At 40.1% G+C, this 18,926-nt stretch overlaps 1 protein-coding gene across 2 annotated transcripts in view; it reads right to left on the bottom strand.

Annotated features, from left to right (window-relative positions):
* The window catches only part of LOC127648755 (V-type proton ATPase subunit H), a 75,599-nt gene that overhangs the window by 5,858 nt on the left and 50,815 nt on the right, over positions 1-18,926 (bottom strand). For both annotated transcript variants that reach the window (XM_052133503.1, XM_052133504.1), the window contains 2 exons: positions 17,437-17,538; positions 7,947-8,060 (listed from right to left, as the gene is read on the bottom strand). In XM_052133503.1, coding sequence (XP_051989463.1) covers positions 7,947-8,060; positions 17,437-17,538 — 216 coding nt within the window. The remainder of the gene's footprint in view (positions 1-7,946; positions 8,061-17,436; positions 17,539-18,926) is intronic.

Raw genomic sequence — 18,926 nt, 5'->3', positions numbered from 1 at the left:
TTAAATAGGGCTTTTCGATTCCAAAATTTATTAAAGTCAATTCCAATTCCTGGTTTTTGGAATTGATGGAATTGATTCCAAGAGTCGATTCCGAACTCATTTTATCCATTCTTTTTCAATTCCATTAAAAAAGGGAGGTAAAGTTAAATCTCAATATACAGCTAATTTTAAAGCATTATTTGCACAATTTGTGATATAATGAATGGCATTTACTATTTATAGGTCTATTCTATTATAAATTTGGTCCTAGATGTGCATCCCAAAGTGCAATGCTTCAATTGGGATACATTTGAGGGAACTTTAATCTACACTGAAATTGCCTGAAACCACCCATCAGTTGATCTTGTTATAATGAGGTTTATATTACTATGCAGTTGTCCACTACCTTTTGTACACTAAATAAAAATTTCCAAACAAACACTTTAGATTTCTTTAAAAATCAAGGTTTTTGTACTGGTTTATTTAATATAATATTAGCTGAAGTAATTTTATAATCCTTTTGTGAATTGAATTAGTGCTGTTAAGGCTTCTGGAAAATGAACATATCAGTCCATTTCCTGAGCGAAACCGATTCCATCTTCGGAATCGATTCCCAATGGCTCAGATGACTCTTTTTGTAATCGATTCTCAGCCCTATGTTTGAGCTTACTTCCTCAACCACAACAACAATATGGACAAATACATGGAGAACAAGTCTTAACTGAATGATTATTCAATATATTGCCATCAGATATTTCCTCAGCACTGTCTGAAATCACTTTCGTTAGGTATGTGTATAATCCAGATGAAACATCTCCAGTTCTTGAGTAGGGCTTTCTATTTCATCTGATTTATGTATGTTTTGATTGGCAATCCGGCACTGGAATGTGTTATTTTGAATTTTATGATAAATGTTCGTTGTGGCTGTTATCAGTGTAATTTAGTGCCAGCAGTTTTTTCTGCAGCTCACGCGCTTTTCCGGGAAATAGAAAAGATAAAAATGTCCCTCATTGGGATGGCCTTCTCGGCCGTATTGTTTGTGTGTTTGTAGAGTGTGTGTTTTGTCTTTATCTCTCTCTCTTAATCACTCTCAGGTGTGGGGGGTGAGCTGATTGTTAATGGGGAGCACCAGCACGCAGTGTGATTCCTTCCTATATAAATATATTCCTATATATTTTTGAGCTGTGCCATCTTGGTCACCGATGAAGCTCTTATGCAGATTCCCGCTGCTGGAGACGAGTTTGTGGTTGTCGCTGTCTGAACTTTTTTTTTGCTGTTTTTTCAAATACAGAATGGTTAATAAATGTGTTTGTGTTTCCACTACTCTTGTCTCCCTGCATCTTTTATTGCATTTTATTTTTAAAGTGTAACACCCATCCACTGACATACAGATGCAATCTTGGTTTATTAAAATAAAAAATTATATTTGGGTGAAACCAGACCTCTAAAAACTAGATGGAAAAAGTAACCAGTCATGTTCTTGATTAAATTGTTGATCTATGTGTTCATCTACTGACTTACAAAAGGCTAATATTGGCAGATGTAGAGATTCAATTACCATATTACGTGAAATATATTTGAGTGATTGAATCGGTCATTAAGAAAGACTGTTTATCAAAATAGGTGATTTAAAATAATATTTTATTGTGCATAAAATAATAAATATTCATGAGTTTCGCAACACTGCCACCCAAAGTATAGTTTTCATAGAGTTTATTTTATTTAGAACTAACTTTGTGTTAATGTTCCCTTTCCAATGTCTTATTAAATTTGTTACAAAGTTGATAGGCCAACAGGATTTTATTAGCAAAATAACATTGGGAATGCATGCACTCTCCATCCATGAGTTATTTGTTGATGTGTTTAATAGACAAAGTCTTGGTACTTTGGATATTTAATGTTGGCAAATCAGTAGCAAAATGGTTACTATGTGTGGTTCCTGTGGAAATGCAGTTTTAAAGCAAATTCATGAACATTTATAACTTGATAGTGACTCCAATTAATGAACTAGTTCGTGCTGCAATGAAGCTTTGTACCTTGATCCATAAGAACTACACATTGATGCTTGCTTTGGTGTTGCCACCCCATATAGTCTGCATGCCACGCCCTTGCCACCCCATGAAATAATGTCTAGATTTGCCCCTGCCTTGTAGCGACATTAATGCAAAGTGTACTTGCATTGTCTGACACATTTCAGAACGCAATAATGCACAACACAGAGCTTGCGTTGCTAAAAGCGTCTGCGTTCACACACATGCGTAGACTATGTTTTGGGCTTAAGTCTCTAGTAGGCTGCACTTTGTACTCCTTTCCAGCCAACTTGAAATCAACCCAAATCAGACAAAGATGTATGTGAAGGGGCACAGTCTGAATGTTCTGCTGACTTTAAGAGGCTCTTGATGTTCTTTTCACTGGCACCTCCAACCAATTATTTTGTTTTTCAATGTCAAGGTATTATAAGTTACAGTAAGAAAAGCTATCAAATCTTCCTCTTCCTTGATCCTTGTTCATCCCCTACTGCTGAAATACTGCCAGCAAAAACAGTCATCTTATTGGCAGGTATCACCAACAACTTGAATTTTCATAAGTGGAAAAATGAATAGCTGATTAACAAGGTAAGTTACAAGGTAAGTTACATGGATATCATTAATCCCTTACACCCTGAATTCATTCTTAAGGATTTCATGCTTAAAATGGCATACCTGAAATCAGGCCCGGCGTCTGACAGCTTTTGCTTAATTGTTATAACATTGAGCAATTTTCAAGATCATAAGACCCAATATATCTATATTTAGTATACTACCTCCATTATTAAGAAACAAAATAATGCAATACACTTTTAGATAAATTAGTATTACAGCCTTAAAGCAAATGACAAAGACAAATTAGAGTCCCCACGAATGCAAGGATGGAGTGGAGAGAAATAATATAAAGGAGGAAAATAAGGATGGAGTGAAAGGAAATATATTAGATGGAGAGATCAGAAACATATAAGTTTAAGACCCTAAAATTTGACACAGATGGGAACTACTTAAAGAAGTAATTATATAATATTAAATTATGACAATTCTTTCTGTTTGACAGAAATGTAATAAGCAAATATACTACCCTACAAAAGCAAAATGCTAAACTGTGTTCTGACTGAAACAGGCCTTATGATTTGTCCGGTGAAAGATGAGTTTGTCTCATATTCTGAAATTCAGAGAAAACATTGTGAGAAAATGCAGTAACACCAAAACCACATCAAAATAATTCAAGCCAAAAAACTGAGCTATTTTCTCAGTTTCAGTGTTAATGAATGAGTATGGCCTTTATAGGGTAGCAAAGGGTATTGATATTTTTACCAGTAAAACTATATGTGTAAAGTAATTTAGCGAACACAGGAATTTGGATGGATGGAAAGTAATGCCATTTAAGGTTATTTTCATGGCAAAAATAGAAATTGTTCAAAAAGCAATGACAAAAAAAAAAGAAAAACACGATCACAGCTCTGTAAAACGATGTATAAGAGATGTAAGGCATGCATCCCATAACAGTGCGGTGCAGGACAAGTTTTGATTGCTGAATGCAGGTGCGGGCGGGATTATTTGTGCGCGGAAATTGGTGAAAGAAATTACCCGCCTGTCTCCCGCAAAATATAAATCTATTTAAAAAAATAAAATAGATTTATTTCATGTATTTAAGGTACAGAGTGTTGTTCGTGGTTTCCATCTATTGTGCAAGAACAAAACATTTTATAATTCGATTTACAGGAGCAGGGTTGATTCATTCAAATTCTTCCTTGTAGTAGAAAGTCCCTTAGTGCTATCGATGTTAACGCTTTATTAAAGAAAGGTACAAACAAAACTTTGAAAGCAACCAAAGGCCAATCAGATAGTTGGCAATGAAGCCTGTGATACATTAACAGCAGCCACATGGTCACTGCACACTGAGACAGAACCAGGCTTCTATATGGGCATTAAAAACCTATACATTGCACAAAAATATATCTTATTACCGTTCTCGCTCGTGTAACGTTTCGGACTGTCTAGATTGCAGCAGCCACTTCTTGAGTGTCGTTGCTTATGGCCAATGATAAATATAGAAAACACTTCAAATTTTTGGTGCTGTTTTGTGATTGGTTGGGCAGTCTCTAGCCCACCCTCAATGTTTGCAACACACATAGCCCGCCCCCATATTACTTTTTAACCAATGCACAAATTAATGATGCATTTTTATTTAAAAAGGTTTCCCAAATGTTTGATTGGGTGGGCAAGACCCACGTTTGGCCCCTACACATGCCTACACCCGGCCTCGCCTGAAATTAAGAGCTTATAAAAAATAAATAGCAAAAAGGCTCAATTGCATCGTAACAATTTATAGAAAAGCTTTCAAAATATTAGGAAAATATATTAGTATCAAGCTTAGAGAATCTCTTGCTACAACACTCCTGAAAACGCACACACGCAAACAATTATTCAGGTGTTTTATTGAACATTAAAACAGAATAACTGAAAACAATGAATGCAAAAATCTAAGAAAATAAAAACAAATAATACTTAAACTTATATCAACTAAGTGCCTAACAATAAGATTCAACTCTCATCGGCCTCATACTCCATTACTCCAAAAAAAGCTATGTTGAGTGCCCTCTTGTATGCAGTCTGTGTATATGCGCTTTGGCTCAGCTCACCCGTGGGACACTTGCCTGTTTCCAAATATGGATTCTAACAGACTAGACAGCCAATGACCACAATCTAACACATCTATGCAAAATCATGTTTCAGTGAATCCATCCCAGAGAAACCGTCGCTATAGAGATATCATTAGCAATAGCCACCTTAGCTGTCATAATGAAAGTAGTATTTTAGGATTTACACATCGTATTACGTTGAGTGTGGGCTTGTTTGATTCAGGATCAACTGCAGTAAGTTGTTATATGCCTTTTTCTATATCATGTTTATTTTTAAAGAATTTATGAACCAAAATGTGATAAAGTCTGTTTATCATACATGATGTAAACACAGAGACGGTGCGTAACAGCAAAAACCATCAGGCTACTGCATGGTCATAGAGTTTTAAATGCTCTGACTCCACCCACCTTTCTACAGCCTACCGTTAGGATAATGAAATCCTAAGTTATCATTTGTTCCAATAATTATCAATAATAAATTTAACTCTAAATTTAACTTTAATGTCTTTTATTATAGTGTACTTGTCGCCATATTACAAAAGCAATAAACCACAGGTAAAATCAATGCAATGCTTGGCTTACTGTCCTACTTTTAAAGTTACTGCCCAAAATAAGAGATTAAGTCTTTAGATGACAAGAAAAATCTCTATTCAGTCCTACAAGTGCTCTTAAGTTTGCAGCTTGAAATATCTACTGTATGTGTCTCACAATTCTTGAAGCAAAAGATTTCATGATTCAATTTTGATTACTTTTTCCCTTTCAATTTTTCCAAATGTATTAATCATGTCTAAATGATATGACGCAATGTGCAGCAAAACAGTAATCACCTTTGGTCTTCTTTTGCAATGGACTGTCTGCTTAATAATTCCTCTGTTATTCAGATCAAGACAGCATTTCCCATCAAATTAGCATTCATAACAGCAAAGCGCACCTAAGAGATGTCACGCTAAGCTGCATCTAACAACATATGAGTGAAATCCTAAGTGCATTAAGAATTAAAAAAAAAAAAAAAAAGATCCAACATCTCAAGACTGGCAAGGCAGTCTTAAGTTTCAACAAGCACACAGCGTCCACCTCCAGGGGTTCACCCAGATGGTACCGAAACAATAAGCTATCAGTGTGTAATGTCGGCCATATAGAAATGTGCCAACTCAAACATCTTCTCCTGCTGTTGCTATGAAACCAAACAGCCTCAATGGAGTGAGAATGAAAAATAAATAAATAAAAATGACAGCAATAGTGTGGTGACAGCACCACCTCTCATGAGGGGAAATAAACTCTACAAACAAGTTTCTGTTTCTAACTGGGATTAAACAAAAGGATGAAAACAACAAAGCTTTTAGTTATTTTATACCAAAAAACAGTATGTGTGATGCACAGCAATAAATGACATCATTACATAAATGTATCTCCTGTGAGGACATACAGCATCTGAAAAACACGACAGAAGAATTACCTCACAGGTAAAAAAGAAAAAAGAATAAAAGCTCTTGAGCAAAGTAAAGCCAAAGGAAATGGCATTTGAGGATGCAACTGGATTGCAAAGATGGCGTCCAGTGAATGGCCATTCTTGTTGGTCACCCTACACCCCGAGTACCCTGGAAACCACATTCACTGAATCTCAACTCAATCATCTTACTATTACATGCCCTGTAATTTCCTCTGAAGTGCCTCCAATTAAGAAAAGAGTTAAGAGTTGGCCTTCACCTCTCTTTAAAGCTCAGATCATCAAATAATACAAGCAATATCTACCTCTGAAGTCTAGATGCATCTTCGTAATAGTTCCCTTTTAAACTCTGAGCTCATATTTGGGAGACTTGAGCGAAATAAATCTATTAAATTATTCCCGAGAAATCAAAGCTTATAGAACCCTTTCTTTTATCTTCTTCCTTTTGGTTTTAACATGTTAGGCTTTGCGTCACAACCCACTAAAAAATGATGCACAATTAAACCTGAAAATTACACATGGGCCATTTAGCTAATGGCTAATAATTGCCACCATATACTCCAAGTCAGAGTTTGCAGAAGGGACTTTTCTCCTAGAATAGTTATGGAACATAGTGTATCGAATCTCACCGGTTTATATAAACTAAAATTGGTTAAACTAGCAAAGTGCTCAGAGCTCGCCATTCACACGTCTGATCCTCACAGCTTTTGAGATTGTTATATGTACATTGCTCAGTCTGGGTTAACAGTATAAATACTTTCGTCTTCATTGTTCCATGAGCATCTGCCTTCTATATATATATATATATATTTGCTCCAGTGAGCCTGATTATTGAGTTATACTTTATTGAGCATGTACTTTTTATTACTGCATGCTCTCTATGCAGGAATAATCTATAGCACTCAGGCAGAATTTAAAAGGACTTGTATTCTACCCAATTGAACACTAAACTTTAAATTTGAAGAAGGTAGATTTAAAGCCTTTGTAATGACAGCAAACAATTTATCTTTATAACACCAGTGGATAATTTTCATAAACCCGCCACACGAGTGTAAGTACCTGCCGACTGCATTTTAAACACACTTGCTATGTTCTGGGGTCATTGAGGTTTATCTGAATATATAACATGAAGCTTAAAGATGCATGCAGGCACATTTATGAGTTACTTGTGTTCTGTCATATTCAATTCTACCTGAACATGAGCTGGTGTCTTGGCAGCCTTGATTCAACAGTTTGCTGCTCTCATCCGTATAAAGTTTGACAAACACATTGAACATGCAGGCATAAATGTATTATGTTTTGTTTTGTTATTTTGTGCCCTGTGTTTTAATAAAAGATCAACTAACATCGAAAAGCCAACAACAAGCCACTGAATAATTCATTATAATATGTAGTACTGAGGTGAGAAAATTGTATTGCACAGCAAAGGGAGATTAGAAAAATCTCTATTCCAGATTTATATTTGAGGTAATGTTGCTTCAGGCACAAACAATAGGGCTATTTTGCTTTTGGAATAAATAAGCAACCAGAATCACTGTGAATAGAAAAACCATACAAAATGTTTTGGGGACATTAGGTAAAGACAGAAGAGAATCAACTTCTTATGATCATTTGATTGGATGAAAGTATTTCATAAAGATTTTGAACAACAGTAAATTATTAAAAACAAGATTTTTCATTATTGGGAGAACTATTACTTTAAGATGTTTTTTCTTTTTATTTTTCGAGATAAGTATCCTAACACCAAAATGGAAGTTTATTAAGAAAATTGTCCAAGCTTAAAAATAGCTGCAAGTGTAGGAGATAAAATTTGCATTCATACACTCATGTTTATGTAGGTGAACATACCAGTTATGAACCATGAGCTTCTGGACAGCCAGCAGGGCATTATACCGGACAAGCTGATCTTCATGATGCATGTGGTTCATCACCAGCTGTTTACCACCCAGCTGCTCGATCACCCTGAAAGACAGGGAGATGGAGAGATTTAGTTCCAGATTATGATGTTCAGCAAGATGGGTAGTGACACAGTGGTCTGGATCTCTTTGTCTTCAATTTAGCTAAGGGAAAAACAGAGAACAACAGCTGAATTTTTCTAGCAATGCTAATCAGTAAAATACAAATGCCTTTCAATAAAAGACCAAAGAACTGACAAGATTTACTCTATTATTGCAGTTTTCATCTTAAAAAATGGGATTCAAATGTTAATCAGCACAACATTACAATTCTGATTTGCTGTTGCAACTGGAATACATTGAGCGAAAGTGAACACATTTTTTTTAACAAAATAAATAAGTACATTTGATGGGGTAATACCATGATAAATCACATTTTCCTTGATCTTTTGAGAAAACATTTATTGTACCTAAAACTTCCTCTACTAACCATTTATTGAAACTAAGGTTAAAAAAAAACGAGACATTTGAAAACATAACCGACCGCCCACATTTGCATGTCAACAAAACCTATTTGCTATTCAAAACTTGGCCGTCCAGTATGGGATCAAAATCCCATCAAAAGTTTAGCGGTCACAGATCCAAAAATAATAAAGGTCTTTCAAAATAATAGGCGTGAATAAAAAATTATACGCGCAAAAATAGATAAAAAGGGCAGATCAAAATAATTAGCGCAGATAAAAAAATAACAGGCATGAATCAAAAATATATAAACACAATATTAAATGTTGCAAAAAAAAGAAACTGAAAAATTAACGCAACGTCATCAGAAATGCAAACAAAATCATGTTTTCCTTGGTTATATTACTGTTTTTTTTTGTGCTGTATGACAATTTTCTCATATTTAAATTTTTTGGTTTCCAAGTTCTGCGCTTGGTTTTCCAAAACTTGTGAGTAGAGTTTCATGTAAATCGCATCCCTATTGGTCCACTAGTTCTTGATCGACAGCTCCTCCTATAGCCAATCATTCGAAGAGGGGAGGTGATATCACTCCAATGCAACTCTGACGGCTCCTGCTCAATATTATATTATTTGTGGTTGATAGATATGCTGCTTGTGTCTGTTTTGAGTATTTTCTGCCACAGGAAACAATGTGTTGTCTGAGTAGGCCATTATCATAGTCCGTTAACACATGTATCACGTCAGCTAAATTTAGTTAGCAGAGTTTTAGTTGAGTCATTATTTATGACTTCCTTGTTTTGGAAAACCAAGTGCAGGACTTGGAAGCAAAAGCAAAGAAAAACACAGCGTAAGCCTACAATTACTTTTTTAAATATGAGCAAAATTGTCAGAGAGCCCAAAAAACATCGTTTGCAATTCTGATTTTCTGAAAATTAATGACTTTGCTTTCATTTTTCAGTTTTTTTTGTACGTTTTTTTGCAGCTTATTTGAAATGTGTTCATATATTTTTGATTAATGCTTGTTATTTATTTATCTGAGCCTTTTATCTATTTTTGTGCTCATTATTGTTTTTATTTTAAGTTGGATAGATACTATTATTCCTCAACACCAGAAAAACTAATTAGAGTAAAATGTGGTAAAGTCTGTCAAACAGGTGTGTAGCACCTGCACTCTGCACATCCTTCTGAATGATCCCAACATTAGGTGAAGTTTATTTTTTATCAAGGTCCCTTATCATTTCATTGTAATTTTAACAGTTTGTGTGGGACATTTCAGCATGGATTGTTTTGTGAACCTGTCACAAAACAATTTAATTTAGACCTTCCAAAGGCTGTTATTGAAGCAAACTGGCAGTGAAGCAAACACAGCAAAGCACTGTTTAAAGCAAAGGGTATTTACACAGTGGTCTAACCTCTTCTGCGGACACGTCAACGGGTCCAAAAGGGGGCACTATGGTGTGACAAAAAGATTAAGCTTAGAATCTGAACTTTTCATTGATAACTATCCCTTCTGCATTTAATCTGCATAAAATAACAAAATAAGGCCTGAAATCATTCGCATCGCAAATTAGCGCCACCTGGAGGTCAAATGGTAGAAATATTAATATGAATATAAAAGTCTTTCAAATTGCACTTAAATAGACAAATCAAATATCAGATTATATATAAAAACTAATTCTCAGGAATACGTCTATACTGTTTATTTTATTGCCCTAATACCACAGTTTGAAATATTTTTAAAAGAATTACAAATTGAAATGAGATATGGTCACTGCTGCTAAAAGCCCCACATAGCTAAAAACTTTATATCAGCTTTTACCGCCAAGATGGGCGTGGCTAAGGCTATATATTAGGCGCCCCGTCATGAGAGTTCTTTAGATTTAATCTCCTTCAGCAAAGACCTTCTCTTAGCTGGATCCTCCGGATTATTGGAGTCTTTTAGCCCGCCGTCGACAAGCCTACAGCAGGACTGCTCACGAGGGCGCCGGCGCCTTCAGCCGCCTTCAAAGCCTTCTGCTACGCCATCCGGCGCGCATCACCTTGATATCCTTTTACTAAGCTACTTTGCAAGTGTTCGCCTCTGTGACGCTTTTTTGTCATTTAGTAAAAGAGCAAATTCGAGGCGTTGTTTCAAATGCCTTCGACCTGCGCCTCGTGCAGAGGCCCTCTTCCTGACGGGGACCGTCACATTTTCTGCGCTCGCTGCCTGGGACCTGACCACGCAGAAGCTGCTCTCATTCGAGGCGGATGCCCCGAATGTGACTCCCTGTGCCTCACCGTACTGTGCGCTCGCTTTGCCGCCTTCACCGTGAACGAGCCTGCTACCACCGTGCTGCCATCCCCTCTGTTCGAGCTGCGCAAGAAAAAGCGGCGCTCACGGAGGCCGCCAGAGCACGCGGACTTCAGTGACGTCAGGCCACCGCCCAATCCATCGGCCGGGCCATGGCTAACCTGACTGTCCTTGAGCGCCATCTGTGGCTGACGCTAACAGAAATGAAGGACGCGGATAAGGCGCCATTCCTCGACGCGCCTATCGCTCCAAGTGGCCTGTTCAGACAGGCGGTAAGAGAGTTCGCTGAACGCTTCACTGAAGCCCAGAAGAATTCGCAGGCTATGCGTCACTTCCTGCCCAAGCGCTTCAGCTCGTCACAGAGCCGCCAGAGACCGCCTCAGCTGCAGCAGTGAGCCAGGGCGGCGCCTCCCGTCTCCCAGCCCAGACCTGAAACGGACGCTTGACGCAGCTCGCGTTCTGCTAACCGAAAGCAGCCGCCTGAACGACGGGGACCTCGGCCCAAGATCGTGCTGAACCCGGAGCCTCGTAAGTCTTCCTAGCCATAGGAAGAAAAAGAAAGAGTGCGTGTCTCGCAAAAGCCGGACCACTCTCTCCAAAACGTGTAAAACATTACCCAGTCCCTTTACAGGCGGCTGGAAATGTCTGTAAAGCAGTCAATGGGCCAGTCACAGAACTCGCTCACCTGCAATCAAACGCCGTTTTAACGGCAACACACAGAAATCACAAAAAGAGTCATTTTCTGCCTGTGTTACTAAGGGGTCACGTGTCCACACTAAAGTGCGCATTCCCACATATCAATACTGTCCAAACAGTGCTGAATACTTCCCCAGCTCAAGTTGGACGCCCCATAAATGTGTGCCTATTGTCATGTATGCACCACTACACACAAGCACTGTTCCCACAGTTATAAACACTTCCCCAGTAAAAGCGGGAAATACTATAAAGGTAGCGCGCGTGCCTGCTGTCATGCATGCACCCCTACACACAAACACTGTATGCATGCCCAAAACCCCCGCCATGGCTGAAGGCTTTATGAAAATGGCGCGCATGCCTACTACGGTATATGCACCCCCACACATAAGCGCTGCCCATACAGTTTCAAACTGTTCTCTGGCTCATGCCGCGAGCATCACAGAGGCGACGCGCGACCCAAGAAACTCCCAAATAAGAACGGGAAGCTTTACGAAAGTGCCGCGCGTGCCTATTACAATGTATGCACCCCCACCCGTAAACACTGTCTATACAGTTTCAAACATTTCTCCAGCTCATGCTGCGAGCATTACGGAGATAGCGCGCGTGCCTGTAATCTCACACGCACCCCTGCACTCGGCACTCAAAGAGAGCCATTAAAGGGAGTGCGAATACTGAATTACCTCGACGATTGGCTAATCCTAGCACAATCAGAGAGTCAGTTAACGACGCACAGATCTTGGATTATCAGCCATCTAGAATGCCTGGGTCTGAGAATCAATTTTGCAAAGAGCGTGCTAACCCCCAGCCAGAATATCTCTTTTCTGGGAATAGTGCTAGACTCAGTGCAGATGACGGCGCGCCTCTCATCAGAGCTGCGCACTCGCTATTCGGCGCCTTGCAACATCATTCAGAAGCGGTAGCTGCCGTCAAACGATTTCAAAGGATGCTCAGTCTCATGGCCTCGGCATCAGCTGTACTCCAGCTAGGATTGTTGCACATGCGTCCTCTCCAACGCTGGCTCAAGAGCTGTGTCCCCACTCACGGCGTGGCGCTTGGGCCACTTTTTAATCAGAGCCGAATCACGGCTGTATAAAAGCCCTGGCGCCCTGGAAGGCCGTCGACTGGTATCAAACCGGCGTGAGTCTGGGTGTGAACACACGGAGAAAAATGATCACGACAGATGCCTCCAAAATAGGATGGGGGCCCTTTACGAGGGCAGGCCTGTCTCCGGTTTTTGGTCAAACCCGAAAAGCGCCTACATATAAACTGTCTGGAAATGAAAGCGGTCGCCTTGGCTCTCAGAGCCCTGCTTCCGTACCTGAAAAGCGAACACGTCCTGGTCCGAGCGGACAACATGACGGTAGTATCATATATAAATCGCCAGGGTGGACTCAGGTCAAGCTCCCTGCACTCTATGGCCAGGGAGCTCATCTTATGGTCACAGCACAACCTGCGCTCGCTGAGAGCAGCGCATGTGCCAGGCGTCCTGAACCAGGAGCGGACATGCTGTCCAGAGACAAAGTTCTCCCAGGAGAATGGTCTCTCCACCCCCTGACGGTTCAGTGGTTATGGCAAACCTTTGGCGAGGCAGAGGTCAACCTCTTCGCCTCCAGGGAAAATGCGCACTGCCCTCTTTTCTTCTCAAAGAGCACGGATGCGCTCGCCTAAGTCTGGCCGAGCCGCCCCTTGTATGCTTTTCCCCCGATCGCGATGCTACCTCAGGTCATCAGTAGGATCAGGGAGGTGAAGTGTTCAGTGCTCCTGGTAGCCCCACTCTGGAAGAACCAGATGTGGTTTCCAGAACTAATGCAGATGATGCAATCTGCCTATGGCCGATTCCGTTGAGGCTGGACCTCCTCAGGCAGGCCAACGGGATGATTCTTCATCCCCGCCCCGATCTGTGGGCCCTTCATGCATGGCCCCTCAACGGGTTCCAGAGAACCTCCCCAGCGGAGTGTTGAGAACCATCACTGAGGCTGGCGCCCTCTACGAGGCACTTATATGCCCAAAAGTGGAAAGTGTTCAGTGACTGGTGTGATACCAAGAGCTTGAACCCCAAATCGTGCGAGATACCAAGTGTACTCGCCTTTTTGCAAGAGCTGCTGGAGGCGGGCCGCACACCCTCCACGCTCAAAGTCTATGTGGCTGTCATAGCAGCGTCACACAATCCTGATAAAGAATGCTCATTAGGGAAAAACGACCTAATCATTCGTTTCCTAAGAGGCGCTAGGAGGATGAACCCTCCTCGCCCCCCCTCGGTACCGATCTGGGACCTGGCCACGGTCCTGGACGCACTCAAGAGTGCCCCGTTCGAACCTCTCCGAACCGTGCACCTTAAACAGCTCTCGCTCAAAACTGCGCTCTTGCTGGCACTCGCCTCAGTCAAGAGAGTGGGCGACCTGCAGCGCTGTCATCAACGCTGCTTGCATGGAATTTGGACCTAACGACTGCAGAGTTGTCCTTAAGCCAAAGCACGGGTATATTCCTAAAGTGCTCTCCACACCCTTCAGAGTACAGGTGATATCTCTGGCAGCGCTATCGTCTCCAGCAGGCTAAAGCGACGCTAATTTACTCTGCCCGGTCAGGGCACTCAGAGTATACTTGGAGCGTTCTGCCTCGTTCAGACAGACGGAACAATTCTTCGTGATGCTTTGGCGGCCGCACTAAAGGTCTCGCAGTTTCAAAGCAAAGAATATCGGCTGGATAGTAGATGCTATAAGCTGGCTTATGAAGCCAAGGGCCTTCAATGCCCCTTAGGCGTCAGAGCTCACTCTACGAGGAGCATGGCCTCCTCGTGGGCGTGGTCGAGTGGGATACCCATTGAGGATATTTGTGCGGCAGCAGGCTGGGCCTCGCCTGACATTTATCAGGTTTTATAACCTACAGGTCCCCTCATTGCATTCCAACATTCTATCAGCTTGACTGTAGTATGGACTGGAGTACGTATATGCTGAGCATTATCTCCTCCCTTATAAGGTCCGTCTCTGACTGACTTAGAGGGTTTTTTATGCATATCAGTAAATAGAAAAATCAGTACATAAGATATGTGCTTGTGTTTTTACAATGAGCGCCCACCATGGGCCACCTTGGGGCAAAGGCTCTGTATTATCCCATTATATAGCTTGCCATTGGTCGGCTCGTTGAATAATCACTTTGCTTTAAGGCTCAGGCATCTGCCTCTGGCTTTATGGAGCTGAAGTCAGCACGCACTAGCGTTTTGCATGGTGTTCCCATAGCGTAAGCTACTTACGCTAATAGGAGAGACCTCTCGAGAGGAACGACACGGTTACTAACGTAACCTCGGTTCCCTGAGAGGAGGGAACGAGTATTGCGTAAGCTGCCGTGCTTGTGCTTGGTCAGTCGCTTCAGTCGATTGAACCTAAAGAACTCTCATGACGGGGCTCCTAATATATAGCCTTAGCCACGCCCATCTTGGCGGGCTCTGAGCGCTGAGCCGGCGCTCATTGGTTGCGCGTTCAGAGTCGCCCGTCATTGGTTCGAGCAAGTTGCCGCAGCACAGCCAATGACCGAAGCTGCCTCGGCTCATTGCTGTCTGCTGTGCAGCTGCAATGCGTTTTACATAAAGACTTCAATATTTCTCGAGAAACGGAGTTTTCCCATAGCGTAAGCTACTTACGCAATACTCGTTCCCTCCTCTCAGGGAACCGAGGTTACGTTAGTAACCGAGTCGATATCCAGAACAAAATATGCAGTCCAGCAGGAAAAGAATGATAAACAAATAATCAGAATTTTTTTTGTTATCGACTATTGATGATAAAATGATATACATCATAGGACATGAGGAGTATCTAAGCTTTCTAATGACACATAGTCTGAGCTTCTAATCCACTCAGAGGCTGAGATATTTGATGAAATACTGGGGGTGGTGCATAAACTGAAAACTAGACTGAATGTCTATGGACGAGCATATCTGGGAGAGCTAAAAATCAGTTAGAGTGCCACCTACATTTAAGATTGGCATTTTGTGACGGAGGGTGATGGATGAAACATAATTTTTTCTAGTACTTTCTGCCATCTAGTGGAATAAAATAATACTTTTTGGAGGGAGTTGGAGTGAACAGAACTAGAATTGCATGCTTACAAAGTTAGGACCACAAAAAAAAAAAACTTTTTATGGTAATTAGTGCACAGTAGTTAATGGTGAGCTTTTAAATTTGAGTGTGAAAAATTGCAGGCGGCAGCCAAAAGTTGAAGAGGATAAAGGCACAGCAGCAATAAGTGGACCTCGAGGGGAAAAATATGAATAAAAAATGTATATGATCTCTTGAAAGTTCTGTTGAAAAAGTATCCAAAAAGTACACAGAGATGCATTTTCCTCAGGTTTCATAATCCTAATCTTGTAAGATGCTTTGTGAGTGATTCTAAAGAGCACACACTTTTGCGGAGAACTGCTAAATGAGACATGCAATTTTCCATTTAAAGTAATTTTGAACTGACCTGAAATGTTCATGGTAAAACATTGTACCTTATTTTACAATAGAGTAAAATATTATTGACAGTATCATTAGTCTCCCACTTTAGTGATGCATTCTGTGAATTTTTTGAGTTCTGTGCTATAAATGTTGTTGGCCATGGTTATTTTTAAATTATGTATCAAAATATATAAAGCTTTGAGACATAATTCTACATGGATAGATAAAATTCACTGAATATCACAATATTCAGTGATATTTTAAGCATTTTTTATTTTAAACATAAGTTGCGGTTAATAAAAAAAATCACTGCTTCGAAACAAAAGAGAGAAGGGTAACATCTCGGCACTTATCGCAAATGGGTGTAATTTATTTTTTGGACAAATGCTCATCTGCAAGTGGAGAGCTGCAGAAGCTAATTTGTTTTTGGAGTGGTCTAATTATAGGGTTTGTACCCAGGGTGACTGAGTCGAACGAGTTCTTGTAGATGCCGTTTGGTGTCTTCTAGGGATGGGGGCGTTCTGAAGAGAAAAGTGAGAGAGTGCGTTCTAAGTGGAGACCCTCAGGAAGACAAGAGTCTGGATTAGAGAAGGTATAAGCCACTTGTAGTGAAGTTCGAAAGGAGTGAGGGATCACTCTACTTTGACACACTCTTACTGAGGGAACCTATATTCAGTGGCCCCAAAATTGTTTGGACACTTAAGCCCCAGTTTAAAAATTTACGTCTGTCTTTGCATTTCATAACAAAATATCAAACGAAGTGATAGTTATTTTAAAGAATTCAACAAGCACATTCTTCAAGCAAAACATTTCACAAAAAGATGTTTAATTTATTTCAAATCATGAAATAATTGTTACAATTATTATAGACACACACAGTATCAGTAGACTTTTTTTGCTTGTCAAATTTAGTAAAACATCTCCATAGATAATTAAATGAACTACACCTGTGGTTACTCTGCTAGGACACACATGTGAACTCAAGTGGAAGTGACTTTATCCATCCACTGAAAATCACCTTGACACCAGTTGTTAATTTAAAAAATGGCTAAGAAAAGTATAGTTAGCTCTGAGAAAAGCTCTATCATCATTTGCAGTTTGCAGATGACACTTGTTTTTATATTTTGTATCTAATGCAGACATTCAGACATTTTTAAGTGTGACTTCACTGTCCAAAAGAGACCATAACCCTCTTTTGGAGGCCACTGTATATCCAGACAGAGAGGCAAGACGTGTATTCTTGCATGTATCTAAAATTCATTAGCTGATCATGAATGTTACATGCCAAAACATTTTATTGCAAAGCTTTGGCAGTATCTTGCAATACGTCAGCCTGGATGAATTGGTTTTCTGCACTCTTTGAAGTAATGGAAATGGACACTGATAACATAGTTAGCAAGAAGACACCACAGATGGTAATAACTCTAACCTGGGTGCCCTATAATCATACAGAGCTACAGGATATTTGAGTTTTAAAAAACTATCATAAAATTGCACAGCCGTAGAAACTTGAGCTAGAGAAATGGGCGTTTACAGCTAAAGGATGAAGGATGCTGTCTCACCTCTTGCCCCGAGGGTAATGTCTCACGTATTCTCCCACATCGTGAGCTGCAACAGCAATAACCTGAGGGTCATCCGACACTTCCAACAATCTGGTCAGTATCCTGGCAGGAAGCACAAACAGACAATCATTTCAGGTCCCCCAAAAGCAATCATAAACACCTCTAGGGCAATACTAAGCCCACACTGAGCAAATATATCTCAGGCTACTGTACAGCTGGAGATGTGCTGTTTCCTACTGTCAGTGAAAGGTTCTATTAGCTCAATAAGAAACAAATATGGTGAAACACATAGCAAGAGGCTTGTTGTTCTGAGGAATATGATTTCAGAAGTTTTGCCAAAGTCTTTGGATTATTTATTTCTGCCCACATACAATAGCTCAAGTATCAGAAAAGTCTGCACCGTATAAAAGCATTACATTATAACAGCCATGCAGAATACACTGAGAGCAAGAGATAGAGATGAAAAGGAGAGATGAACAGAAGTAAAATACAAATTGTTAAATGCTAAAGTTGAGCCTTTGTGCTGAGATGAGTAGATTAGGATTTAAACAGAGCTGTCAAAAGGGTCAAGCAGACACATGATTAAACTACTGAGAGACAATGATGAAAATGTGCATTTGAACAGCGGCAACTCGGCTCTGGCTTCAACATGTGTGACCTTCACATGAGAGGGAGGAGGGGAGTACGAGAAAACACACACACACAAACACACGTTGTGTTTCCATGTTTTATGGGGACTTTCTATAGACATAATGGTTTTTATACTGTACAAACTATATATTCTATTCCATGACCCTAACCCTAACCATCACAGAAAACTTTCTGCATTTTTAGATTTTCAAAAAACATAATTTAGTATGATTTATAAGCTGTTTTCCTCATGGGGACTGACAAAATGTCCCCACAAGGTCAAAAATTTCGGGTTTTACTATCCTTATGGGGATATTTGGTCCCCACAAAGTGATAAATACACGCTCACACACACACACACACACACACACACACACACACACACACACACGGCTAATTCAGAAAGAACAGCTTGTTCAAAAGAGTACATTGTTTTTCAAAAACAGTAATGTAACCATCCCCCAATACTATAAAAATCATTCCAATCCATCTCCAATCACTTGACCTCTGCTAACATGTTTTAGTGTAAAAGAAGAGAGAACTAAAAACACTCATTACCACAATTCACACCGTTCACTGCACACAGTATGCATGTTTTAAAGCAACCACATTCACATGTTAATATTCTTAAAGGGATAGTTGCTTTAAACATTCATAAAATGCACACAAAAGGAATAAAAGGAGCTATTAAATTGAAATAATAAAATGATGGAGAGAGAGAGAGAGAGAGAGAGAGAGAGAGAGAGAGAGAGAGAGAGAGAGGGAGAGAGAGAGAGAGAAAGAGAGAGAGGGAACATGATTGGGAAATGTCACAAGCTGGATTCAAACTAGAGTTGTTTGCATGAGCACCACAGCCTAAT

The sequence above is a fragment of the Xyrauchen texanus genome, chromosome 9 (genome assembly GCF_025860055.1).
Source record: "Xyrauchen texanus isolate HMW12.3.18 chromosome 9, RBS_HiC_50CHRs, whole genome shotgun sequence".
Classification (NCBI taxonomy): domain Eukaryota; kingdom Metazoa; phylum Chordata; class Actinopteri; order Cypriniformes; family Catostomidae; genus Xyrauchen; species Xyrauchen texanus.
This window is presented reverse-complemented; position numbering and strand designations above follow the sequence as displayed.